Genomic DNA, 25,587 nt, shown 5'->3' on the forward strand with positions numbered 1-25,587 from the left:
GTCAATAAAGTCGATATTGGTTTTAATTATTACTAGTCAGGGGAAATCAAGGTATGCTTACGTGAACAAGAAGTCGTGCACATCTTCATCCCCTGTATGGAAGTTCAACTATGAATGCGGTAAAGGAATAACTTACAATAACGTTTATTCTTAGCATGTACATTTGACATCTTTTTAGACTGATAATTTAGCATGATGTAACATTTATCTAACTAAATCTGAATTGATAGATCTGTTTCTAGTCTTTAGCGTGTATGAATGCACATATCTGTATGGGAAAAATAGATATTATGTGCGAATTAAAATAAAAGATGTGATATACAATACAGAAGATATGTACGAAGCTACATAAATGCCTCACATTTATTGGAATTGTGTGCCGATTTGTTATTCCTCCTGATATTTTCCCAGGCGTTGTTTAGAAATGATGACATTATCGCGTCTCTATTTACGTTTGTAGTACAAATTTTTCCCAACCCACACGCACGATCCCACTTACATCATAGCGCAGGACAAAACCAGTTTAAATGAGATCAACCCGCTTGCTTGACTATGCCTAACAATGAAGCACGTTATCAATGAATTTTGCTGACATGCATTTTTCGAGGAATTTGTACAATATTATTCAATGGAATTGTGATGGACAACGCGCAAAATAAAGTGAATAGACGCCATTTAAAAGTAGGTGTTATCAAATTCTCCAAAATGACACCTTTAGCTGCATAAAGTGACTTAGACCGCAAGCATGAGCTATGTGACTTGTATTATAATAATGCACATTTATCCCGTAGTGTAGTAATTAATAATGCACATTTATCATATAGTGTAGTAATTGACTAATAATTTACATTTATCACATACTGTTTTACCTTCAACACAGAAGTATCTTTGTCTCCCAAAACAAACTTGACAGCTGCTTTGAAAGGTTCTAGGTTTGTGAGATAGGAATTCCATGCATGCAGATGTTTATATTGACTTTCCCATCCTACAGCACATATAAAAAAGTATATTTTAAATAAGTAGCCTTTAGTCCATAAATGTTTTCAGTATGAAATGCAAAACGACCTCAAAAATTTCTAAACATTTGTATATTCTTTCAGTTTACCAAAAACGAAATCAAAATCCTAGGATATTCATATTTATCAGCCCACTTGGCCACAGTTGGCATCCGCAGATCAACTCTGGCTTAGCAGAGGTTTAAGTGGGTCAATATGACGATCAATTAGATGCAAAGTGTTGCGTAATGACATTTAGTCTAGTAACGTTTAGGTGGTTATAGTAGAGTTTGTCTAAATAACCGGGTCAACTAGTTTACATTTTCGCTATACAGTAGTCCCCCTCTTATAAGGCCACCCCTAATGCAGCAGGGAAGTGGCCTTATAATGCAGGTGGCCTTTCTAGAGGGGGATGACAAATGCGAATAGTAAATACATATGAAAAAAGTCATAAGTACATTTAATTTTAAATATTTAATATTTTAATTAAAAAAATCACATGCATGATGTGAAATAAATGTAAAATTAAATTTGTCATCATTTTCAAAAGAATGCTATGAATAACCATTGATTTAGTTTTAAAACTGTCTTTATAATTATGTTACAGTTCACATCATCTGTCACTTTGTTGGTAACGGTCTAAAAACCAAACCAGTCTCGTCACATTAAAAATATCCTTGCTGTCATATCCCCTGCATAAATCGTTTAGTCTTTTGTTCCAATCTTCGACAACTTCATTATTAACATCAGCTGATTCGCCACTAATGACAGAACACTTGATATTGTGTTGCACTTGAAATCTGTGCAACCATCCGTTGCTTGCGGTAAAGTCGTCATATCCCAGTTCAACTGACAAACTGTTTGCTTTTTCTTGTCTTTCAAATCAGGATACAAACATCTCCTGGCTCAAACAATCTTCCTTTCTCCGTCCATTTCACCTTTCCACTTCTGCAGAATTGTTTCATTATCTTTCACGATATTGTTTATCTTTGTCTTCCCAACGTTAGTTTTCTGCAAGGATCCTCGACGAGCCCCCCCCCCGTCAGCCGTCAGTTGAATTACTTTCACGTTCTCCTCTAAACTGAGAACTTTTATTTTCCTCGATGACATGTTGATCTTTTTGCAGTAAGTTATTCATGTTGCCAACTACAATACTGATAAAACAATTTTGTATGCATCTAAACAAATTGCTGTGTTTTTAAAGGAAGTGATCTTATCACGTGATTCGTTAGTCGCAGTCTGGTACCCTATTGTTTTTATACATTTCTTTAAACTAAGTGAGAGAAGCCAAAATGGCTTCTATATGTACCATTAACATCATGCAGATTTGACCTCGCGGACGCTAGGATTCGTAATTTTGACAATTATTGTCAGTAGTAATAGCCACTGATTACCAAAGTGAACAAGCTCAACATCTTATTAAGGGAAGCCATAAAGGCTATTAAACCATTTTCCTGCTGACCTGGGTATTGTACATCGATACTGCCACTTTTCAGCTGTTACTACTGTTCGATAATTGTAATCTTAACAATTATCAGAGTGACTAAACCAGACATCTTATGACAACACAGCAGTAAGGCTAATTGGATTACATGTACGTACCCTTTTGTATGGATTAAAATTTGAGTCTTTCTTGGTTTTTATGGAATAAATTTGGCTTCTCGTGAGGCGTAAATGATATAATATTAACCTTAGTGGTAAATGTACTTTATTCAACACTTCTTTCAGTAACGAAAACCTGACATCGGGAAACAGAAATCGGATTATTTAACACACGTTCTGAATAAAATACTGGTTCTTGATACATATTCATATAAAATGCGGCCGCTTCTGAGGGGTAAATTTTATAATTTTGCACTAATATGCTGGCCGCTGGTCGCGTTAGCCGGGTGGACTTTCGCGAGGGGTACTTTTGAACACAAACTCGTCAGTGCCAACGGATTCTGGCCGTAAGGAGCGGGTGGCCGCTGGTCGGGGGGCCGTTCAAGAGGGGGACTACTGTATATATATATATATATATATATATATATATATATATATATATATATATATATATATATATATATAATAAATAGTTAAAAAATTTTTAGAACAACCTTCTTAATCAGATTTATAAAGTTTAATAAATTTAAACATACTCAATTTTAATAAAAATCTTGTTGAAACTTTTAATGCCATCATTAATGCGGCAAAACCTACTGACATGTCTTGCTTTTGTTCTAACATGGGCATGACCAACAGCCACCAACCTACACTGTTTATGCATTTGAAATTATAGGGCACATTACAAACTTAAGCATAACCACCTATTTCAGTTTAACTCTGGTAGCTCTGCTCAATTCTACCAGCCGAAAATATTATCAAGTTTACTCATAACTAATCCACACCCACCCAACCTTAACAACAAAGACCACACATTGTCCACTGCTTAACTGCTGACCAGATAAGGTTCTGTAATATTTGCTGAAATGCATGAGCATAATGGCATAGATCATAAGCCACAAGCTCATCATGGGATGGCAGATCCGGGTCTATGCTGTTCTAAGAGACGAACAACTATATTGGCGCAAATATAATAACTTACCTTATTATTTTCAAACAAACTATTCTGAATTCTCAATGACTGAATGGGTCACATGCACTCAACAGTAATGCAGTGTAATGGTTTTCACACAGTCATTTTAGATATACAAAACAATGTACCGTGACAGGGCCTGGATATGGCAGAGTAGTCTAAAGCACTCGCCATTACCAGTCACCGCCATCTCAGTTGGTACATATTTGCATTGTCTGACATAATTATAACAGCAATGTTGTAAGCATAAACAACAATCAATAAAGGAAAAGCCAACTCTAAATACCAATTATCTTCCAATGAAAAATGTCATCTTGAAAACTTCTTGTGATTGGCTGAACACAAATCTCAAGCTCAGACGTTTTACTATATCCAGAATATATTCTCAGCAGAGGTCAAATTTAGTTTTATAGCATGACCTTGAGAGACCAACTTTTATGAGCGGCAATGGGGAGAAGGCAGAAAGGCTGGTCTCTCACGACAGAATGTAATTTAAATACTGACAATATATATTTACCAAGAGCAACAAGCACACAATGAATGTTTAATAGTTTTACATATAAATACCTGAAACATTATCACAGGATCCACCTTACTTCAATCAGTCACAGTGACCTTAATATGCTAAAATCAATAGGCATCCTACTTATCTCCAGTGTATGCGATCCACAAAGTATGGTCAGGGTATGAGAGGCAGACAAAAAGATCTCTTCCTTGGGTCACTGTAAACTTGTACTCTGTCCTTTTGACCCAAAAAGTGACAACTGTCTTCTTTGCTCAAAGTACAAGCTATCCACAGTTTTGCTCTGTCTGTGATCTAGAACTGTGTTATTCTGGTGAAACCATTTTTATTACTTCAGACACAGTTACATGAACTTTGACCTTTTACCACAAAATCTAATGGTTTCTTCACACCTCTCCCACAAGTACAAGCTATCCACAAAGTTTAGCAAATGCAGATGGTGGAATACTTAAGTTTTGGCTTGGAAACTACTTTTCTTCTTCAGTCACACTGAACTAGACAGTTTACTATTTCACTCTAACATTGAGTGGGCTCTTCTTTACACCATGCACATGCCATCCCAAAAATTTGGTATCAGTAGATGGTAAACAGTTCCAAGTTATTGTGTTTTAAAAATGTTCATCTTTCAGTGAGAGTGACCTAAAGTTCTTAATTTATGTGCAAGTCACCTACAAAGTTTGTAAATGTAGATATTTGACGAATTTAGTTATTCTTTCATGGTAGTGACCTTGACATTTGTCCCCCAAATTGATAAAAGGTGAACAGCTCAAGTTATTGTGTGAAACTGAAATTGGTTTAGGTATATGAACACACATACACACACACACACACATATATATAGGAATGTATAACTAATCCACACCCACCCAACCTTAACAACAAAGACCACACATTGTCCACTGCTTAACTGCTGACCAGACAAGGTTCTGTGATATTTGCTGAAAAGCATGAGCATAATGGTATTGATCATAATGGTATTGATCATAAGCCACAAGTTCATCATGGGATGGCAGATCCGGGTCCATGCTGTTCTAAGAGACGAACAACTATATTGGCGCAAATATAATAACTTACCTTATTATTTTCAAACAAACTATTCTGAATTCTCAATGACTGAATGGGTCACATGCACTCGACAGTAATGCAGTGTAATGGTTTTCACAGCTATTTTAGATATACAAAACAATGTACCGTGACAGGGCCTGGATATGGCGGAGTGGTCTAAAGCACTCACCATTACCAGTCTCTGCCATCTCAGTTGGTACATATTTGCAATGTCTGACATAATTATAACAGCAATGTTGTAAGCATAAATAACTATCTTTAAATACCACTTATTTTCCAATGAAAAATGTCATTTTGAAAGTAAAACTTCTTGTGATTGGCTGAACACAAAATCTCAAGCTCAGACGTTGTACAATATCCATGATGTATTATCCCAGCAGAAGTCAAATTTCGTTTTATAGCATAATGACCTTGAAAGACCAACGTTTATGAGCGACAATGGAGGAAAGGCAGAAAGGCTTGTCTCTCACGACAGAATGTAATTTAAATACTGACAATATATATTTAACAAGAGCAACAAGCGTACAATGAATGGCAAAGTATATGCCCGCACCCTGTTTAATAGTTTCATATGTAAATACCTGAAATATTATCACAGGATCCACCTTTCTTCAATCAGTCACAGTGACCTTAACTTTTCATGCTAAAAGCAATAGGCGTCCTACTTACCTCCCGTGTATGCGATCCACAAAGTATGGTCAGGGTATGAGACGCAGAACTAATGTTATTATGAAGAGAAAAAAATTCTTCCTTGAGACACTGTAAACTTGGACTCATGCAGATGGTATAAAACTTGGCTTGGAAACTATTGTTTTTTTCTTCAGTCACACTGAACTAGACATTTTACTATTTCGCTCTAAAATTGATTGGGCTCTTCCTTACACCAAGCACATGCCATCCCAACAATATATATGTATATAGGAATGTATGGATAGATGGATGGATTGATGAGCATATGGACAATATCATAATAGTATCCATCATATGGTTTGTGTGAAACAAACTATTTGCTAATAATTTAACAGACTCAGTAAATTTAATTTATAAACTTAATAAAACCATCTCAATACAGACACAATTTTACCTTCGAGACAAAATTTTCCATTTAGAACAGGATAAAGAGATGACCACAGCACAATATCTGCCTCCGTAACCTGATCCTGTAAGAACATCAAAATCAGAAACAATATATAAATCTATATCATAGATGTACAGGTATAATTTATACTTTACTCGAGTCTCTTGTTCATACAATACTGCAGGCAAACAAAACATGATGCATAATACAATTTAAATATCTAATTATGTTTTTAATTCAGTTTACCGGAAAAATATGTGTCAACTATTAACTTTTGTACAGGTTAGAGATTCACTCATGTCCAAATGTTTATATACATGAAAGATAAAAATATACATATATAGATCATCAGAAAAAAAAGATTCAAATCAGAAAAATTTACTGGGAAGGGGGGAAGTGGGGTTTTCTAATTTTTTTTTGTGGTTCAAGTCATGTGAAGTCCGGAGATGACAACAGCCAGCTTTGCTCAAGATGCAGTAACACTTGTCAATAAAGGGCATTCGAGGGAATAATACATTTGTACTGTACAGACAATTAGTCATGATGTGAAGGAAGCATAACAGAGCATAATATATTTTCGATACATTTAACCAAGTAACCTTAGTCAAAATATTCTCTGAAATTGTCCATCCAGGTTATCCAATCCAAAGACATCAATTAAATAACTAAATTACGTTCCAAGCTAAAATTAAGCAAACATGTATGTGCAAAATTACACCCATTAGCTTGATTAATTCAATCTAAATTTGTGTCAATATCCTTCATATACATGTGGGATGTTGACAGTTGCCAGTTCCACTCAGAGAATGGCGGGATGACTAATTGGTTCTCATTCCATGGAGTTGCTAAATGACTATAGTATCAATAAGTAAAATATTGTACGCCCGAGTTATAAATATATACACTGTATTTTTCAAATGTAGCTATGGTAATAAATTTTAAATATATACATTTGTTCTAGGCACAGACATTTTTAATCAGTCAAATTTTAAGTGCCTTTTCCTAGAGACATTACGGATGGTGATATCAAGTGAGTTGATTAATGAAGCTTATATGGTAAAAAAAAAAAGAAGATATTTACGTATATTTATTTTTCTTCCTATGCCTATGATTTATATTCTCAGCTACAGCAACAAAAAAAAAACCCCAGGTAATTGAGGAAAATATTGTGAATTTATTGATTTTATTGGGTATGAGATTTCATGGTTTTGCCAAAATTAGACTTTTGTTACAACTTACATTTTTGGATTGGGTAAGGGATCCTATTGTTTCCATACATAATCATTTTTTCCATGGGTCTCTGAATCTGTACTTTTGTAGCAACCACAAAATCCATAAACAGGTGTAATCGACAATTACACAGCTTGCCTCAGCTACAGGAGTCATTTTGAGAATTCAGTAACACATACCTTTAATGGGTTAGTATTTACTCTATTTTTACTCGATAATCAATGTTCCTTGGAATATTATTATAAAATGCCATGAGATACGTATATGACAAGTTCAGTGTTAATGTACATAGTCAACATTTTTATCTGAATCAGTGTAATGCTGTAGAAAAAAAAAGTGCTATGTCGCAACAGAAATGTCATGAAATGTGAACTTCCTTTACTGGTAACGATCTGACCTGATATCTGATTTTCTTAACTCAGCTTAGTGCCTGGTTACTATTATAATAATCAATATTGATCTATAAGTTTTGTGTTGACCACTAAGGTGCAGATTACTCAACAATCAGGAATGAGCAGAGTTTGCTACAACTATTTAGTATTAAAATTTAGAACAAGTAGTATTGTATTTAAGTTCAGTAAAGGTGCCTACATGACAAGATTGACATGTACTTTAGCAGTATCCAGTAACCATTGCAAGCATCAATTATTATGCCATAAACTGAGACTAAACGCTTGACAATTAAATGTGACATTTTTAAAACCTTCTTCAAAAGCTATTATCATTGCTTAACACCATAAGCCAAATTTTAATTGATGTAAGTTGCTGGCTGGAACACCACTAGAAGCAGAATTTATGCATCAGCAATCACTCTGATTAGTCAATACAGCTGAGGACCCATATGAAATATATGCAGTCCCTTCATCTCATTCCCACAGTGATTTATATTTACAATAAATATAATTAACTTGCTAAGGGTAACCTACAGGGTCTATTCAAGAAATAAACATTTATAGGAAAATTTCCCGTCCATTTTGAAACAAAAAAATAAAACAGGGATGGGGGGTCTTTCTTGCTATAGGAAAACTATGTATTCTGCTGCTTTTTCATAGGAATATTTGAGAAATTAGCACAAATCCCATTATCAAGCATTTTAAGATAGATCCTGAACCAAAACATATTGTATTCTCATTAATAATGTAAGTTTGCCATTGAATAAACCTATGTATTCCTAGTTCCAACCGTACTTCTCATAAAGGACCTTAGACTATAGGTTACGTTGTACTGTATACAGCAATGCAAAATCTATTTGGCCATAAGCTAAACACAAATAATTAACCTAGTTTAGTAAAGCATACAAATATAGCTCACATTAACTTTCTTCGATGGCAAGCATTTCGTACTAACAGAGAGGCATCCAAGTCGCTCAAATATTAGTTATAGGTCGCATATACCTCTTTCTGCACAAAGGGCATTAATACTTATCAAGATGAATCAGGGTTTCATGATTCTAGATAGGAGGGTATACATACATAATGCCAAAAACGTATGTGGTCATGAGCTTAATGCAAAAATGGACCGAAGAAAGGAATGATGAAATATAGGTTCCAATGAGTGTTTTGCTGTTGCACAGATGTGGCATTAACAGAGAGAGGTTGCTCAATATTACTAATGCATTATGTTGGGTTCTTAGGCAGAGGCTCCCTCCACACTTACTGTCATTCACCTGGTGTTCTTCACATGACAATACAAGTTTTAAATAATTTAAGTGTATAAGATCAATTGTTACTGAATACTTAAAAGAAAGACAAAATGAAGAGGAATACAATCTTTGTTAGTTTTGGCAATTCAACATATACAACAATGACTTTAAGCAACTAAACAAGCAGTGTTTATTTTGAAAACGAGGTACCACTTGTTTATTTATGTATATTATATTATCATGATATAAAATCACTAAACTATTATCATGGAATGTATCATGATACAACAGGTCTGACAATACCCAGAACTGCGCAGCAATCTAACACAAACATGTAAATACCAAAGTGAAGTGAAGGGTTAACCATGTGTCACAGCTACCTACTTCTGTGATGACAGTGCAGTGCCCCTCATAATGCAGTCCTTCATCAAGTTTAATGATTCCCAAGTACAAACAGTATATACAGTACGTAAAAAAACGGGACATAAGCTATTTGCAAAAGCATAACCTGAGCCAGTAAATCAGGAAATGTAAATCATATTCACCATCTTTGATTATATGAATGTGATTCTAACAAAGATGCATACGATCAAGTTCAAAGATTCTAGCATGAGCAGTGGCTGAAAATAAACTTGTCACAAAAGCTCAGCCCAAGTTATTGAAGCATGAAATGAGTCACAATGATCTATTTTTGTAATGTGGGTAAAGTACTTAACAAGTTGCATCCTCTCATCAAGTTTTGTGATACGAGGTATAACAGGTTAAAATATTAAAACTTCGGACAGATAAACTCAAGCAGTTTCTAATAAATATTGATAGGAAAGTGAGAAGGGCGATGTTTAGATATATTTTGACAGAAAGAAGATCTACAATTCCACTGAAAATGTTCAAACATTACCATAATATGTATTTGGCAAGTATTATATGTTCTTTTTTTTTCTGCTTCGTTAACTTTACATTGTCAGAATTGTTCAGTATTTTACAATTGTACACTAACATGCACTTCATAATGCACTCACATGTGCCATATAGTGTCTTAGGAACTACTTTGTAAACAAATCTTGTACACTCACGTACTATTCACTCCCAAGGTCGTGCATTTTTTTCATCCGAAAAACTCATTCATATTTTTCCATACAAATGCAGTAACCTACAAATACTCCTTACAACAAAGGCTTTGATACATCCAATTGTAAAACTAAGAACAGAATACATGATGAAATCTCACCCCACAAAATGCTTGTCTGCCATTAAGCTCTGTATCCAGATGTTCCAGGTAACCATGGATACAAGTCATCTGGTTCTCATCTCTCTTTCCATGTCCAATCAAAGATACCAGGTATGGAAACACTGTCGGCTGTCAAAGTATAAAGGCAAGGTAAAAATAAATTTTCCGGAAGTAGTCAGCAATTTGTGGTATCTTTCTAGAATATGGGCACTTCAATCTGAAGAAAAGTATTAAAAGGGAAATAAAGATATAATTAGGCATAAAGAATGTCAGTTGCTTAATGTACTGTCTTATGATGTGTACATGTTTCAATAGTTTTCAGCTGCAGACAAAATATTATTGGCAAAATTGTAAATTATAATTTTTGGCACATTCTTATTTTTGCTGGCTCTAAGACTTCTCATACAAGGATGATTCATACTGGGATATTTCACCTTAGACATCCGATTTTACATCAGATGTTTCACATTTACTATCAGGGTTAATTAGTCTCATCCATTGAAACACTGCTTAAATATATAAATACAAATCATCCATATTTCTTACCAAGAAAATACAACCAAGTGTATAACATATATGACTACTATATACTGCAATGAAGAAAATTCAGTATTGGGATTAATATGGTACAAATCAAGTTTGAGTTTCATAATCTAACAGTATGTACTCTGACATCAAACTAATTGCAACAGAACTTGTTTTGCCTCGCTGTCAGGTGGGCTATGCCTGCTACTGTAAGTAGTGCTAGACAATACTATCTGTGCATGTTGACTCAGGAGTAGATTAATACATCAGATGTGCAGGTAGATGGTAAGAGGTGTTTGTACATTGCAGGGTATATGCTCAGGTGCAGTAACAACTGATGGCCATCTTAAAATTGTCGTGCCACTGCAGAGGTTTCGGTGAAAGAGTGAGGGTGACTCTGCAGAACCTTCCCACTCTTAAATCCAACTCGCATGCAAGTCATGACATTTCCCTCCCACCACCAGTTGTGTGCATGTCCTGTGGTATTGGGCAAGCAGCAATTGTAGCTGCAAACTGGCAGCTCAAGCACAGGGTCATTTTTCAATGGATCAAAGCAGAAGTGGAACATAGCAACCCTTGCTGACTGAGCAGCCCATTTTACGATCACATTGTTCACATCTGTAGCATGAGGAAGGGGCTAGATAAGGTGCCTTAAACATTACCTGCTTAACCTTAGCCCATGTCAGCATACTGTGGCTGATGGGGATTGCAAGTTAGCAGACAAAATCCTAACAAGAAAACAAAGGTGAGGCAACTCACCACCATTGGAATGTGCAGTACAGCAGCACATAGACTAAAGAGAAGAACATCCCTAGTCGACAGACCATTGACCCGATTCGAGATTAAGATAGCATACCCTAGCGAAAATCTCCCAGCTGAGGAAGAACAACTCACCAAAATAGGAGTCAACTACACCTTCTTCTGGGGAGGCTGAAGTAAAGATCGATATGAAGCCGGTTATGGGTTTCCTATCAAGTCAAAGCTAGCCATTAAGCTCACAAATCTTCCAAAGGCTTAAATGACAGACTAATGCATCCAAGACCCCACTTTCAGGAAAGAGAGTCCCACGATTTCTTGAAAAAAGTCATGTAACTATCATCAACATCAATGCATCCAACCTTACCAACACCGGTGAGATGAATAGCACATTTAATAAAGACCTGGAGTCTCTTATCATAGAAGTGTCAAAAGCAGACAAACTCATCAATCTTGGTGGTGTCAATGATAATGTTCGCACAGATCACCAGACATAACCATCTCATTGACTATGTCATCGTCAGGAGAAGAGATAATCAGCGTGTCTGAGTAAAGAAGACCACAAGAAGTAAAAACGTTGGACTGACCACAGTCTCATAGTCTCCAAGCTCAATATCTAGATTCGGCCTAGCCGATGACCGCAAGCCAAAGGGGAACCCAAAAAGCCCAATGTATCTAAATTGAAAGAGTAGAAAACTTGAAAAAATTGATGCAATCTTCGAGAAATGTTGATGAAAATTGGGCATCCTTCCAGGTTTCTGTTTTCTAAACTGAACTGCATCCGCAACACTTGATCCAACTACAATAGGTTTTCCAGACTGGGCTGATGAGAACTGTGATGTCAAACAAAGACTACTGAATGTGAAACAGTTACTAAATATCTGTTGAGTAGTCAGCACATCAACATATAAGAAGGCAGCCTTCTGCAACATCAAGAGCAATATGCAGTGCAAATTGAGAAAGTTACAAGACTCATGACTCAGCAATAACGCAGAAGAGATTCAGTCCTATCCAGACAGGAAGGAAATGAAGAACCACTATGATACTTTGAAGACAATCTACCGCCTACAGTCATCAGAAACATCTCCAATACTGAGTGCTGATACCAGTGCTCCCTGACAAAGAAAAGATACTACAAGATGGGCAGAACGCATCAATAACACACTCAATCTAAAATCATATATCAGTGTAAAGGCAACTGATCAAACGCCCCATACATAAATTAACACATCCTCCCAAGCTGACTGACATCGAGAAAACAACTGACCTGCTGTCAAAAGGCAAACCACCTGAAACAGATGATAAATCAGCAAAGTCTACAATGCCAGAGGCTTGTACATGTCACAAAAACCAACAGAACTCTTCAGTCAATCTGTATGTGACATTCTTGGTTGTATTTCCAGCAATTCTCATTGATGAGAAGATATCAACATGGGGTGATGCAGACCATATTGGACCAATGACTCTTGGCTAGTGAAAACAGACCACTACAAGCATGCACCAAATCTTACATGAAACATATGTACAGCTATATAGAAAAACTGTCATTATGATGGCATGGCGAAAAGGCCCTCAAACCTCGATCTCGAAGGAAAATCATTTATATTTTTCCATTACAACAATGTGTTAGTTGGTGATTTGATTTCAAACGTTGAGGTAACATTTATAAAGCAAATGTATCCAGTGTTCCTCACCAACAGTACAGCACTTTCCCATTCCAACCATTGGTCTAATGCAGAGGTGTCAGTCTCCTTCCAGCTCATATTTGTCAAGTATCTACTCGGTTTAAAAAAAAATAATTTTTAGAAAGTCTTCTGAAATTCAAGTTTTATTTATAACAAACAATAATATTTACATAACAGAATACATATTCTGATCAGATTCTATAATTGTGAAATTTCCTTTTACTTACTGAACATTGTACAATTTTTTATAATCCATGTTTTACCATTTATGATGATGTCGGCAATTTTGCCGTGTAATGTGTATCATTTTGTATACTTCTTTTAATACAACAGTCCTTTAAACTTTAACTGTAAAATTCATAATGATATTCAAAATATCCGACAGATTATCTGATCCAATATTGTATGACACAGTTGAATAGATTTTGTAAAATCTTCCTAAAAAGATCACTTCTAATAAGACCACACATGGGACTGGAGATAAATGATCTTATAACCAGGGTGTCTTTAAAACGTTACATTGAATATTAAGAGAATCTTTTTTCAAATCTGTATTTGCAATTGATTTAGCATTGTGGTCTTGAAACAAGGGTGGGGGTTTCTTACAAAGGATTTTATTTTATTCACCTGTCACTTACCTAGCTGCTGCATTGGGTGAGAATATAAATTTCCCAGGGTGCATTTCTAATGCTGGCAGCTTGCAACTGCTCAAAGGGGTTACCACTTTCTCTGGAAAATGAAAGTTATACTAACTGAATGAAATAAAAAATGATAAGCATTTAGTACTATCTGGATTATATTATTGCCTGAGTCATTCAAAGCACAGTTTAAGAAAATTAGCCTACATTTAGAAAAAAGCAGGGTCTTTTGCAGGGGGCAATGAAATTCAAAGAGAAAAACAAGCAAAATATGTAACACATGCACAGCCAAAACTTTGACATTTGGCATAGAAAAGAACAACTATCATAAATAATAAAAACTAAAGACAAGGAACAAAACTGCAAGAAATAGCTATATGTCTAAGAATGGATGATATACATTTGATTCCTGACTACACTATTTTAATTTGTGCACATGGATGCAAAATGGATTCTTTTCTCAAGTACTGTGGTGGTGAGTGGATCATCTTGCAATAGAACCATGGCATTGCATGGCTTGGCATGCACATTAATATTGTCAAATTTACTTACACAACTTCACTTCTTTTTCTTGTTCTATTAAATCTTAACAGTAAGAATGTTTGTGCCCATTAAATCACTAAAAAAAAAAAAAAAACAAAGATGAAAATGTTTTAAACTTTTTGCTCATATAATGGATTTGTTGGGAATGAATAATTACATTTGAAGCATATATTCTAGTTAATATTTTTTCTCACGTACATTTACATACAAATGTCACTCTCCACACTCGTTCAGCGTTGTTCTTTCTTTATATGTCCCTTCTATTTATCACATTTTACACATATTTACTACAATCAAAATAACTTTTCTTCTTTTCTTCCTTCACAATATTGCATCTTCCTCATAAAACAATTTCATTCTTTTTCTCTTTTACTCATGTTTGTTTTGAACATCTCTTTAATAGATTTCACAGTTCCTTCTCTATCCATATACATAAACCACAAGATGTTGGTCACCGAAAGGTCCAGTCTTGTTTATCTAGCATTTGCTTTTATCCAACACATTTTCCAGGAACCAATCATTTCATAAAAAACATTCAAATGTTTTATATGTTAAACATTTCGGTCAAATTGTGTTTATGAGGGCTTGTATGTCAATGAGTTTGCTTTGGTAACTGAGAATGGAACCTAGCTCCATCACCCTTAAAAAGAATACAGTATATACTTAGCTTATAAGCAATGTACCAGCAGATCTGTGTCTATTGCAGTTTGTCTGGATTAATCAGAATAACAACAGTGATAGACCCTGATCTACCTGCACATTATATGACATCAGATCAGAGTCTATATTGCTTGAAGTTCAACTTGACTTAAAAGCAAGTATAGACAGTATAATTGCCTGGGAATAAAATATGCAAAACTGCAAAACTATGGAATTGTAAACATCCTGAAATTGGGAACATTTAAACTGTATTGTACCTAATAATTTCCAATCATTTAGGGCCTCTTAACAATCCCTGCATGCGAAAGAACATGCGTATTACAGACATGCTATGACATACAAAACATCACTTTCATCCTCCACGTGCATTATCTCTAAGTAAAAAAGAGTTGTTATCTAGCACAACAATTATCTCCATTCCATTTCTTTGATGTATGAGAGGCTAATTGCTGTTCAACAGGTGTAATATTATTTTCTAACAAAACATAAATAGATTAGTCAACTTCCTCGTCTGTAACGGCTTGTACACAATGTTAACATTGCTAGGTATAAAAGTGTTATTATAGGTGATATAACATTATCAGATCATACATGTAACACCTGTTGCAGGTATCTTCACATGCAAAATAATAACACATGTTCATGTCCCATCCTACTTTATTCAACTCATACACCATCAATAAATGTACCCCTCGAGTTAAATCCTTAGGAAGGGGTGGAGTAAAAATAGACCAAGTGTCTAATTTTAGCTGAACATTTGCTGGAATTTACAAAACCAGTTGCCTGACTCACTGGATAAGCTCAAACTCTGATCCGGCAAGCTAGATTTTCCAGGGTACTTTCCTGATGGCAAGTAACAAAACGGATAGAAAGAATGAGAAAATAGCAGTTTTCTGTTCATAATGCTTATGTTCTGTACGTTGTATACCCCGTAACCTCTACATATTACACATATTAGCATCTTCAGCATTTATATGTACCGCATCCTTATATTATGTAACTGGCCACAATTTCTTTCATTTATCTTATGACATGTCCATGTTGTAGTCAATGTATATCCCGCATTTGCTTGTGCATACATGACAATGTGAATATTTACTATATTAAAGCAAGTTTTGACGAATAAGGAATATCTATTTGTTTTAACATATCCTAAATTTTAATTATAGTGATTGTACATATCCAGGATTCTCTTAAACATATGCTATATTTTAATTCTAGTAATTGTAAATATTCAGGATTCGCCAACATCCATGTAATAACCTTAAATGGCATAATTTGAGAGTTTGCCGACTCAAACGGTCGGCTAGTCAAAGACTGTTTTGATGCATGTTGCTAATTTTAAGGTAAGCAAGTGTTAATTGTTAATAATATAATTTATGAGATGTTTTTGACAGGTGTGTTTGGGGAAAAAAGGGCACATGTGCCTAACAATTAACCACCAAGAAGATTTTTCTCAAAGTGCAATCAATTTACCAGTAATGTAGCATCCACAAGGAGTGTTTATGATCTGCTGGTAATGTGATAATTAAAAGAGAACAACGTATTGATGGATATTTCCAATTTCAAGGTGATTAGATGACAATTGTTAAGTAAGAGATAAAATAATTGTTTAGAAATAATTCAATTGTGTGTACAAAATAAATCATTACCAACAGTCCAGTTTTCATTAATTTATAAATAGTACACGAGATGACTCAGCTATTATAATGTACCTTGGTAAAAAATAATTTCCTCAAATTTTATCTTTATTGTATTCTTGTTTGGATATGCTTCATTCAAGCTCAAATTTCCAAAGGGCAAGTTATTGTTTCTTTTATAAAATTTGAAAATCTCTGATTTTAATTCAATTTTTCATTTGCACTATATATGTCTTTCATGATCAGTTAGGATATGTGATTCTTCTCTGAGGTTTTTGATTACTGCTTAAAGGGGAAGACACGGGTAAACTTGTTTGCTCCACAACTCTCACAATTCATTGAGAGCTGACATATATTTCCATGTCTTTTACAGACCATTACTTGGATTGACAATTATTTCTGATCTTGACCTGATATTTATTTCTGATCACTATTAGCATTAGGAAAACATATGCTGTCTGAAGCAGACATCTAATGACAATTGATGTAAATGTATGCCCAGGAAATGTACCTGAAATGACTCAAAGTATTTGTATGTTCCTGATACAGAGAAACAAATTTGTACATGCACTACAATTCTGTAAGTGTCCTCCAATGAAATATAAAATATCAAAAAAACTAAACAATTACTGTAAACAACTATTTTTGCTTTTTAGAAATATAATTTATTGCCGATGTTCAGCAACCCAATGATGTACACAACTGTTTAAGAACAAAGATTACCAGTAGGGAATAATACCTTTTATTTATATTTTGAATCCTGTGCAAAAGTACAAGCTTTAAGAAAAAATAATATTAGTTTGATTTTATTTTTTTTTTATAATATATTGTTTGACTTTTGGGGCGGTGGGAATAGTTTATCAATACTGAAGTTCATGCTCTGTATAAAAACGTAAGCTAAATATATTCCTATATTTCTCTTCCTCATAGAAAAGAACATGACAAGATACACATATCAATCAACATAAACTTGTAAACTTCTGGATTTAAATGAAGAAAATTTAGTTCTTGTAATTTGTTTTTTAGTAAAATCAATTGAAGAAAAATTATGAAGATGATACTTCACAGGCTTCCATATACTGGTTATAAAGGATGATGAACTTCTATTTCCTGTAAATATTAACCCCAATGACCCCTGATACATTCCAACCCTGTTCAAACTGAAGGATTTATCAGTGACATCTAGGAAGAATTATGGCAATTTTCATGTCACTCACTTTCAACACAACTCTGGATACAATGTTGAAAAAATGCAATGTACACTTGAATTCATTTAAATTACTGTTCAAATCTGTATAGTTTGGGGGAACTTCAGATACTGAACTGTTGTTGAGTGTTCTGTGGAAGAAATGTATTCAATATGAAGTTTCGGATAGCTGAGAATGTTTAGATACTTGAGATTTACATCATCAAAGTTAAATCATACAAAAATACAACCTGTTTGGCCTTTACCATAATGTTCCTGTCCAGGGCTTTGGAATTACATCACAATTAATACTTCCAGTTCAGTACCCACGAATGTAGTTCTAGTCTATTTTTAGAACATTTTTTCCTCTCTCATTTTGGTGGTGATAGAAGAGTTTTATTTATACATTTTTGGTAGGGATTTAAAGGTAACTGTTTATTCTTGATAATATGAGCTCAGGGTGTTGTTGTCTGTATGTATTTTGGCGACAGTGCACAGTGAGTAATAAGGCCTTGGTGATGATCCGGAAGTGAAATACGTGTTCTGGTTACATGCTGTTATGTTGATAGTCAATGATCTAAAAAAAGAGCAGGTCAACCTTTGACAAGAACTTCACCGTGAAGTCATCTTTGAAGGTATTTTAGATTAACATATGATTTGCATTGATTGTCACACAGTGGAAAGGTCAGTACTGAGAAACAAATGTAGAGAACATATAGTAAAATTAATTGTGTACTATGTCCCTTTGGAGATTTCTAAAGGAAGGAAGGCAGTGTATAACTCTACCATTCTCAAACTCCAGAGAAAATTTACATATATGTATTGAATTCATATGTATTTCTGACTGCTATTAGGAAAACCATGTTCTGTCTGAAGCATACACTTGTTTGCTTGTTAGGTGTGCTCTATAAATGTACTTGAAATATCACAAAGTACACAAGCTTTGACTGTTCTTGAAATGTAGAAACAAATAGTCACAGAGTAGGTTATAATATTTTCTAAAGGTCTAGCTATTAATGTATTGATAACAAAATTTCACCTACTGTTTTTAATAATCTACTGCTTAAGTTTCGAAAATGAAAATTTCCATGCAGAACAAGCAATCTCCTGAAAGAGAAATGTCAATCAAAAGGAATGTTTAGCTTTGTAATCTCAAACAGAAAGCAATCACTGTCATACTGTTGTCAAAATAAAAAAAAACTTAAATGCTCTTTAGACCCTCCTTATTTCATATAAATCTCATCTTGTATGAGCTGGTTCAACAATGGGGGAAATATCATAAACTTTCCTTTAAATTCTGAACAATATGCAATGCTGTTAAACTTCAGTCAAACCATTATAATATAGGGCTCTTTTTTTTTTTTTGCTATGACAATTAGGAAACTCAAGTATGCACATGAAATGCACATACAATATGCAAACAACTGATCTACCTCCTCAACTGAAGAAAACTAAATTTCCAGCCACACTGCAGACTTTAAACTGAAACTACAAGTCATTTGTCACAAAGCAAAATTATTTTCATGCTTTTCTCTGTCCTATAAACCAAAGTCTCTACATTCCACAAGCTCACACCAAAGAGATGGATCAAAATTCTGAAATTTATCCCACCACCTGGGAATAATAAAATGGCATTAATCACTTTAAAGCAAAGTGTACAAAACATTGACATTTGTCCAAAGTAAAACCATGTTTTTTTTCTCCAATTATCTAGCACTCCCTCATTATAAGTCTTTATCGGAAGTTTATCTTATAATGAATGACATAATTACAGTCAAAACTGTCAATTAAAGCCACCCTTGGCAAACAATAAAATGACCTTTGCACACTGGTGACCTCTGTATGCACACTGATCTCCCAACATGGTTTTCGGAATAAATACTGTATATACTCACATATGAATCCAACTGAAAACTGCACATACCCAGATCTGCCATTGCATGATGCGCTGGCAGGTCTGGGTCTGTGTAGTTTGTTCAGAGTAATCAGTAGAATAAACAATACAGACCCTGATCTGCAGATGCATTACGCTATGGCAGATTAGGATCTTCAGTGTTTGCAGTTTGACTCAGCTCGTTAGTATATATGGTAAATGTTGAAAATGAGTGATCAATGTTAACTCTTCAAGCCGGTGAGGAACCATTATTTGGCAAGGAAACACCTGACTGCTGATCACAGGAAATTAGCTGGGGGAAAATTAAATGGGCATTGATACCAGGTGACCGCTATATGAAGGTGATTGTTCAAACTGGTTTGATTGTATGTATAACTCTGGTACTAAATAATGAAATGGGATCTATGAATATACCCATGAATAATGAAGTGCCTTATAGTGAGGGAATGTGGAACAAATCGCTACATGTACTGCATACTGAAATGTATTCCGGTGAGACTGGCAAACTACACACAGAATTTCACATGCTGTATAGTATGTGCTTTTTATGCACTTTTTGGTAGAGGGAGGGAGTGTAAAACGAAATTAATAATACAAACTATTGACTGCATATTTTCCAAATGGAAAACTTAAAACAAAACTTAACTGGCACGGAAGTAAACACAGATAAGTCCTAAAGTATTAATGATCTGCAAAAACCAAAACAACTTGAATTTAAGTTGAATGAAATCTGTCTGCAAAAAGTAATGGTGACAATATGTATTGTTATTTATAGTTAGCATTATTGTATTGTGTAATTAACTTTTGTCCATAAGTGAGTGTACGGGTTTAAGCCTACCTGACTATGTCTTTTTTGTAAACAACATTTTACATAGCTAATTTTTGTCTATGACTGTAGATTATGTATTAAGATAATTAATTGTAGGTACACCTGTATACTTTGAGCTGAATGGAGGACATTATTTTTCCCCTCAGGATTCCCTGGTCTACTGATATTTTCTATGTTCTTTAATAAATTTTAAGAGAAATACCTGACCCTCTTTATCAACTAGAATGTTCTGGAAATGAACTTTTGACCCTCATCCTGGTCCACTTATTGTGTCTTAGTTTTTTATATTAAAGTTGACTTAATTAGAAATACTCATTCCTAATATAACATATGAAGCAGAATCAATATTTTAGTTCTGTTCAGTTCTAATTTGAGAGGATTTATTTAAATTATTCATTGGAATAGCAAAGTACTTGTTAATACTTTTGGACTCAATCACTATTTTGAGATTATTGTAAAGTCATTTAGAGACATTTTGGATTATATCAGTCATACACAAAGACTGTAAGCACATCAACACTATTCCACACTATTGGTACATCAGCACATTCAAGACTAGACTTCATTCGGACCACCACTGGAATTCGTTCAGAATAATCTACGCTTTTGGACCTGTAATGTAACTTTTAGGAATACGTGGGATTTAATTCACAATAATGTAATTTCATTTTAATTTTTCTCTTTCTATTAGTTTAAGACCATATAGTTGAAACAATATATACCATATATACATGCTTATAAGTCTGGTCCAAGTGCAAAAGACACAGACCTAGATCCACCGTAAGATAATGTGCTCGCAGACAATGGTCAATACTGTTAGTTCTACTGATTACTCTTGACAAATTATATAGACCCACATCCACTAGTGCTTGATGCAATGACAGGTCTGAGTATATGTGGTTTGCAATGAACCAGACTTATAAGCAGGTGTGTATGTATTTGCATTTAACATTATAATAATGACAATACGGTCACAATTCAAAGTAAAGTTATACAATGTAAATGTGTTTGTGTATGTGTGATTTGAATTATTAATGTAGCTTTAACAATATTTCCGACATACCACAACGATGACTGCAATTAGGCAGTTTATAGTGATGTCAGGTACTGGAGCATCATGCCACAGACATGTAGCATCATGTCTCAGCCCGTCACATTATGCTGACAACGGCTGACCAGTCCTAACACAAGCCTCTTAATGCTGAGCGCCATGCAAGGCAGCTGCTAGTACCATTTTTATTAGCCAGCCTATGTTCAAACTCGTGGCCTCCCACATCCTAGGCGGACGCTCTAACCACTTAGGTCACTTGAGCAGCCTGAATGTAAAGGTAAAGAATTGAACAATAAGGACAAAGTAGAAAAGCCTTTACTAATGAAACCATTTGCAATGGAATAAACACATTCAACTTCTATGCAGAAAATCAATTAATGTCTTTGGCTATGACACAAGGTAAGACTACATGTTAAGAAAGCCAAGAAAATGTATTACACAAGATCAGTTCATACCTAGCAACCAAACCATACACTATATGCAACAATACCTAGACTACAGTAATGATATTTTGGGCAACACTTCTTAAAAGTATTTGCAAAGTATTCTGCTTTCAAACTCATCTTAGATACTATTGAAAATATCCAAAATCAATATATATATATATATATATATATATATATATATATATATATATATATATATATATATATATATATAACTCTGAAGACATCCTAAAAGCAATGAGTTAATATATCTGGATGTAATGCCCAGCATACACTGGTTCGGGATGGCGGAACAAAAAAAGATCTCTGCTTGCAAAAGACAACGCACAATTTTTGCACCTACTGATTTTTCTGCCTCAAAGTATTAGAAATTAACATGCATTTGTGTTCTGGAAGAGATTCATGAAATTCAGCCCCTTTTCTAGAAATCAGTAAAATATTCTACTCATGCCTTCCAATAGTGTGTACATTAAGCAATGGGGGACATTAATTATAAGCTGAAATGTTTGAAATCTCAGTGTTATCAGTCACTTTTGACAACAAATGGTCTCTTATTACAGCAGGAAAATATCATCCTACCATCAGGTTTTGTGTGGACTATTTCCAGTTTCAGACCACTGATCTCTGAAGCCACTATAATTTTCAGAGTCTGGAAATTCCCGTCATCTGTATACAGTTTCATCTTGCAAGCCTAAAAATAGAAGAGCTGACTCACATTATTTGTTTCAGAAGCAAAGGATGAATGCGTTCAGCATACTGAACGATAGATCAATAAAGTATAACTTAAAGTTATATTTACTCATCCATAACATCATGTTGTATGAATCAATGATGTGAAGATGTTTTTGCATGGGTTCCCATGAAGAGGTTGTTGTATAATATTATATAAATCTTTTTGACTGTGATTTTAAAGTCAAGTTTTATAAAGTATAAACAAATATATCCTGTTTAAAGGTAGTTGATTAGGAATTTTTACAACTTACAATTACAATAGTGTAATCTAATTAATCCATTCATTTCAAATCCATAACAATGTAAAGTTTCTAATTTGCTCTTTTAAAATATTATGACCAAAATACGTTGCATATATCTCACTCTATATCCAAATATACACTTTCAGGTATGAATACAGTGCATATGAATATGATACATTTATAAACTTACAAAATCTTTTCATGATATATATATATATATATATATATATATATATATATATATATATATATATATATATATATATATATATATATATATATATATATATATATATATATATATATATATATAATATATACACACATATATACAAAGATAATTTTCTACTTGAACATAAAGTATTACTTATAACAAAGGTTAAATACAAATAAGCATATGGTAAAAACGATATAGCTTAAATAAGGGAACAGAAGCAGACAACCATTATATATATATATATATATATATATATATATATATATATATATATATATATATATATATATATATATATATATATATTGGATTTCTCCCACTTCTTCCTGTTCATCTCATACTTCTCCCTATTCTGTCCAAAAGGATTAGTCACTTATCCCTAAATTTTAAGTCTACTTTGACCCTTGATATATGTATGTTGTCGTGATGGGTTTGACAACATTTTTTCTGCATATGATAGGCTATATATGGTGGCCAATACAACAGATGGAGGAAGAACTGGTGAAAACCCTCAGTGAAAACAACTAACCCATTGGCAAGCTTTCTCACAAAACTATATTGCCTAGGCCCGAGTCTCGAACCCATGCATATAGCAGTGAGATAGCAGTGATTGGTGCAGTAAGTGCTTAAGTCCACAAATGTACTTGTAATATTATAGGGAAGCTTAGCAAAAATGAAAACCTTTTTCTATTTTATATGATTTATATAAGTATGTATGTATGTATGTATGTATGTATGTTAGCAGCATATCAGCACTATTATGACTCTACAGTACCACATAAAGATTAAAAATGATGACATATTGAACTTTTTAAACAAGTTACTAGATAATCCTAAATAAAGTCCAACACGATAAAAAAGAAGGTAATCATGCTAAAATTCAGTTAAAGGTATATAACATTAACTACTTAAAATAAGGTCACAAAAGTATAAAATCCTTACAATGTGATATGATCAGCTATAGTTTGTTGGTCTGTTGTCCCCGTAAAAAGGCTGTCACATTCAAAGTTGTGAATGAATCTGTCTCTTTCCGTAGGGTCTACGATAATTTTCAAATAGAATTAAATCACTACACTTAAACAATCAGTGTGTTGATTTACTTTATTTTTACTTTAGGAACATTGCTTAAACACATCATATAGTCACTATGTCAAAAGTAATATCTTGTGCATAGTAATTTTATGAAGGGTAAAGACAGAGTTTTCACCTCTACCAAATGAGATCACCGCAATATACTTGGATATGTATTAATCTTCTAAATGTCAGGTTTTACTGTACATTCCTGAATGTTTCAATGGATCCTTCACCTTCAAATCTGATTTCGGAATAAATATTGTATATACTCGCTTATAAGACCAGTCCAACTGCAAACTGCACAGATCTGGTCCTGTACAGTTTGTATGGAGTAATCAGAAGTCAAACAATGTAGACCCTGGTCATGTATTTATTTAGTCATCATCCTTATACTATATCATTTTAAGGGCACTATATATCTAATAGGTTTCCTAAGTGGCTACAGCATCTGCCCAGCATTAATCGGATTAAGTTGAAGCACACGCCTTTAACAAAACGAATAAAAGTATATTAATACTGAAGAAAGTGTTTAGATAGCTTCGTTTCATTCAAGATTCTCATCATCCTTTAAACCGGTTTTGGTATTCTCAGCTTCCAACGCATTCCAGCCAGCTGAAATATAGGCCAACTCAACATGAAAACTGTTCCAGTTGCTTGTGTAGGAATTTAATTGATTAGGAAAAAAGATATTAGCATAGGTAAAATCTGACTAAAACATTATAACTTTCATTTATAGAAAAGCGCCGAAACGGTTTGCCAAGTGTACGATTTTCCTGAAAATTTTGCTTATCATTGCGATGTTAATCGACATCAGAACACGCTACACAGCGCCTTTATTTGGGCAGTCAGAATTTGATGCCCAAAACATAAATATCAGGGTCGAGGTCTAACTTTGTAGGACTAGTATGCATCATGATTCTCCAGTACTAGACATCACAATAAACTGTCACAATGCATACATTGCAGTAATATGACTGAAAATGTGTTAAAGCTACATTAAAAATGAGAATCACACAAACATGTAATAGCGATAATCTATCAATACGTTGGCGCAGTCACACTTGACTATTATGCAACAGGTGATGCACGGTCGAAGATAAATTAATACGGAAGTGATAGGATAGTCAGAAGAG

General features: G+C 34.1%; 1 protein-coding gene across 1 annotated transcript in view; it reads right to left on the reverse strand.

The window, feature by feature from the left end:
* The window catches only part of LOC149792025 (methionine--tRNA ligase, cytoplasmic-like), a 100,842-nt gene that overhangs the window by 64,547 nt on the left and 10,708 nt on the right, over positions 1-25,587 (reverse strand). The window contains exons 2-7 of the mRNA XM_089970517.1: positions 22,769-22,880; positions 13,941-14,031; positions 13,312-13,393; positions 10,337-10,465; positions 6,243-6,318; positions 870-985 (exon numbers count right to left, since the gene is read on the reverse strand). Of these exons, the coding sequence (XP_089826643.1) occupies positions 870-985; positions 6,243-6,318; positions 10,337-10,465; positions 13,312-13,393; positions 13,941-14,031; positions 22,769-22,871 (597 nt within the window). The 5' untranslated portion in view covers positions 22,872-22,880. The remainder of the gene's footprint in view (positions 1-869; positions 986-6,242; positions 6,319-10,336; positions 10,466-13,311; positions 13,394-13,940; positions 14,032-22,768; positions 22,881-25,587) is intronic.

This window comes from Sinohyriopsis cumingii, chromosome 9 (assembly GCF_028554795.1).
Source record: "Sinohyriopsis cumingii isolate HCF-2022 chromosome 9, ASM2855479v2, whole genome shotgun sequence".
Taxonomy (NCBI): Eukaryota; Metazoa; Mollusca; class Bivalvia; order Unionida; family Unionidae; genus Sinohyriopsis; species Sinohyriopsis cumingii.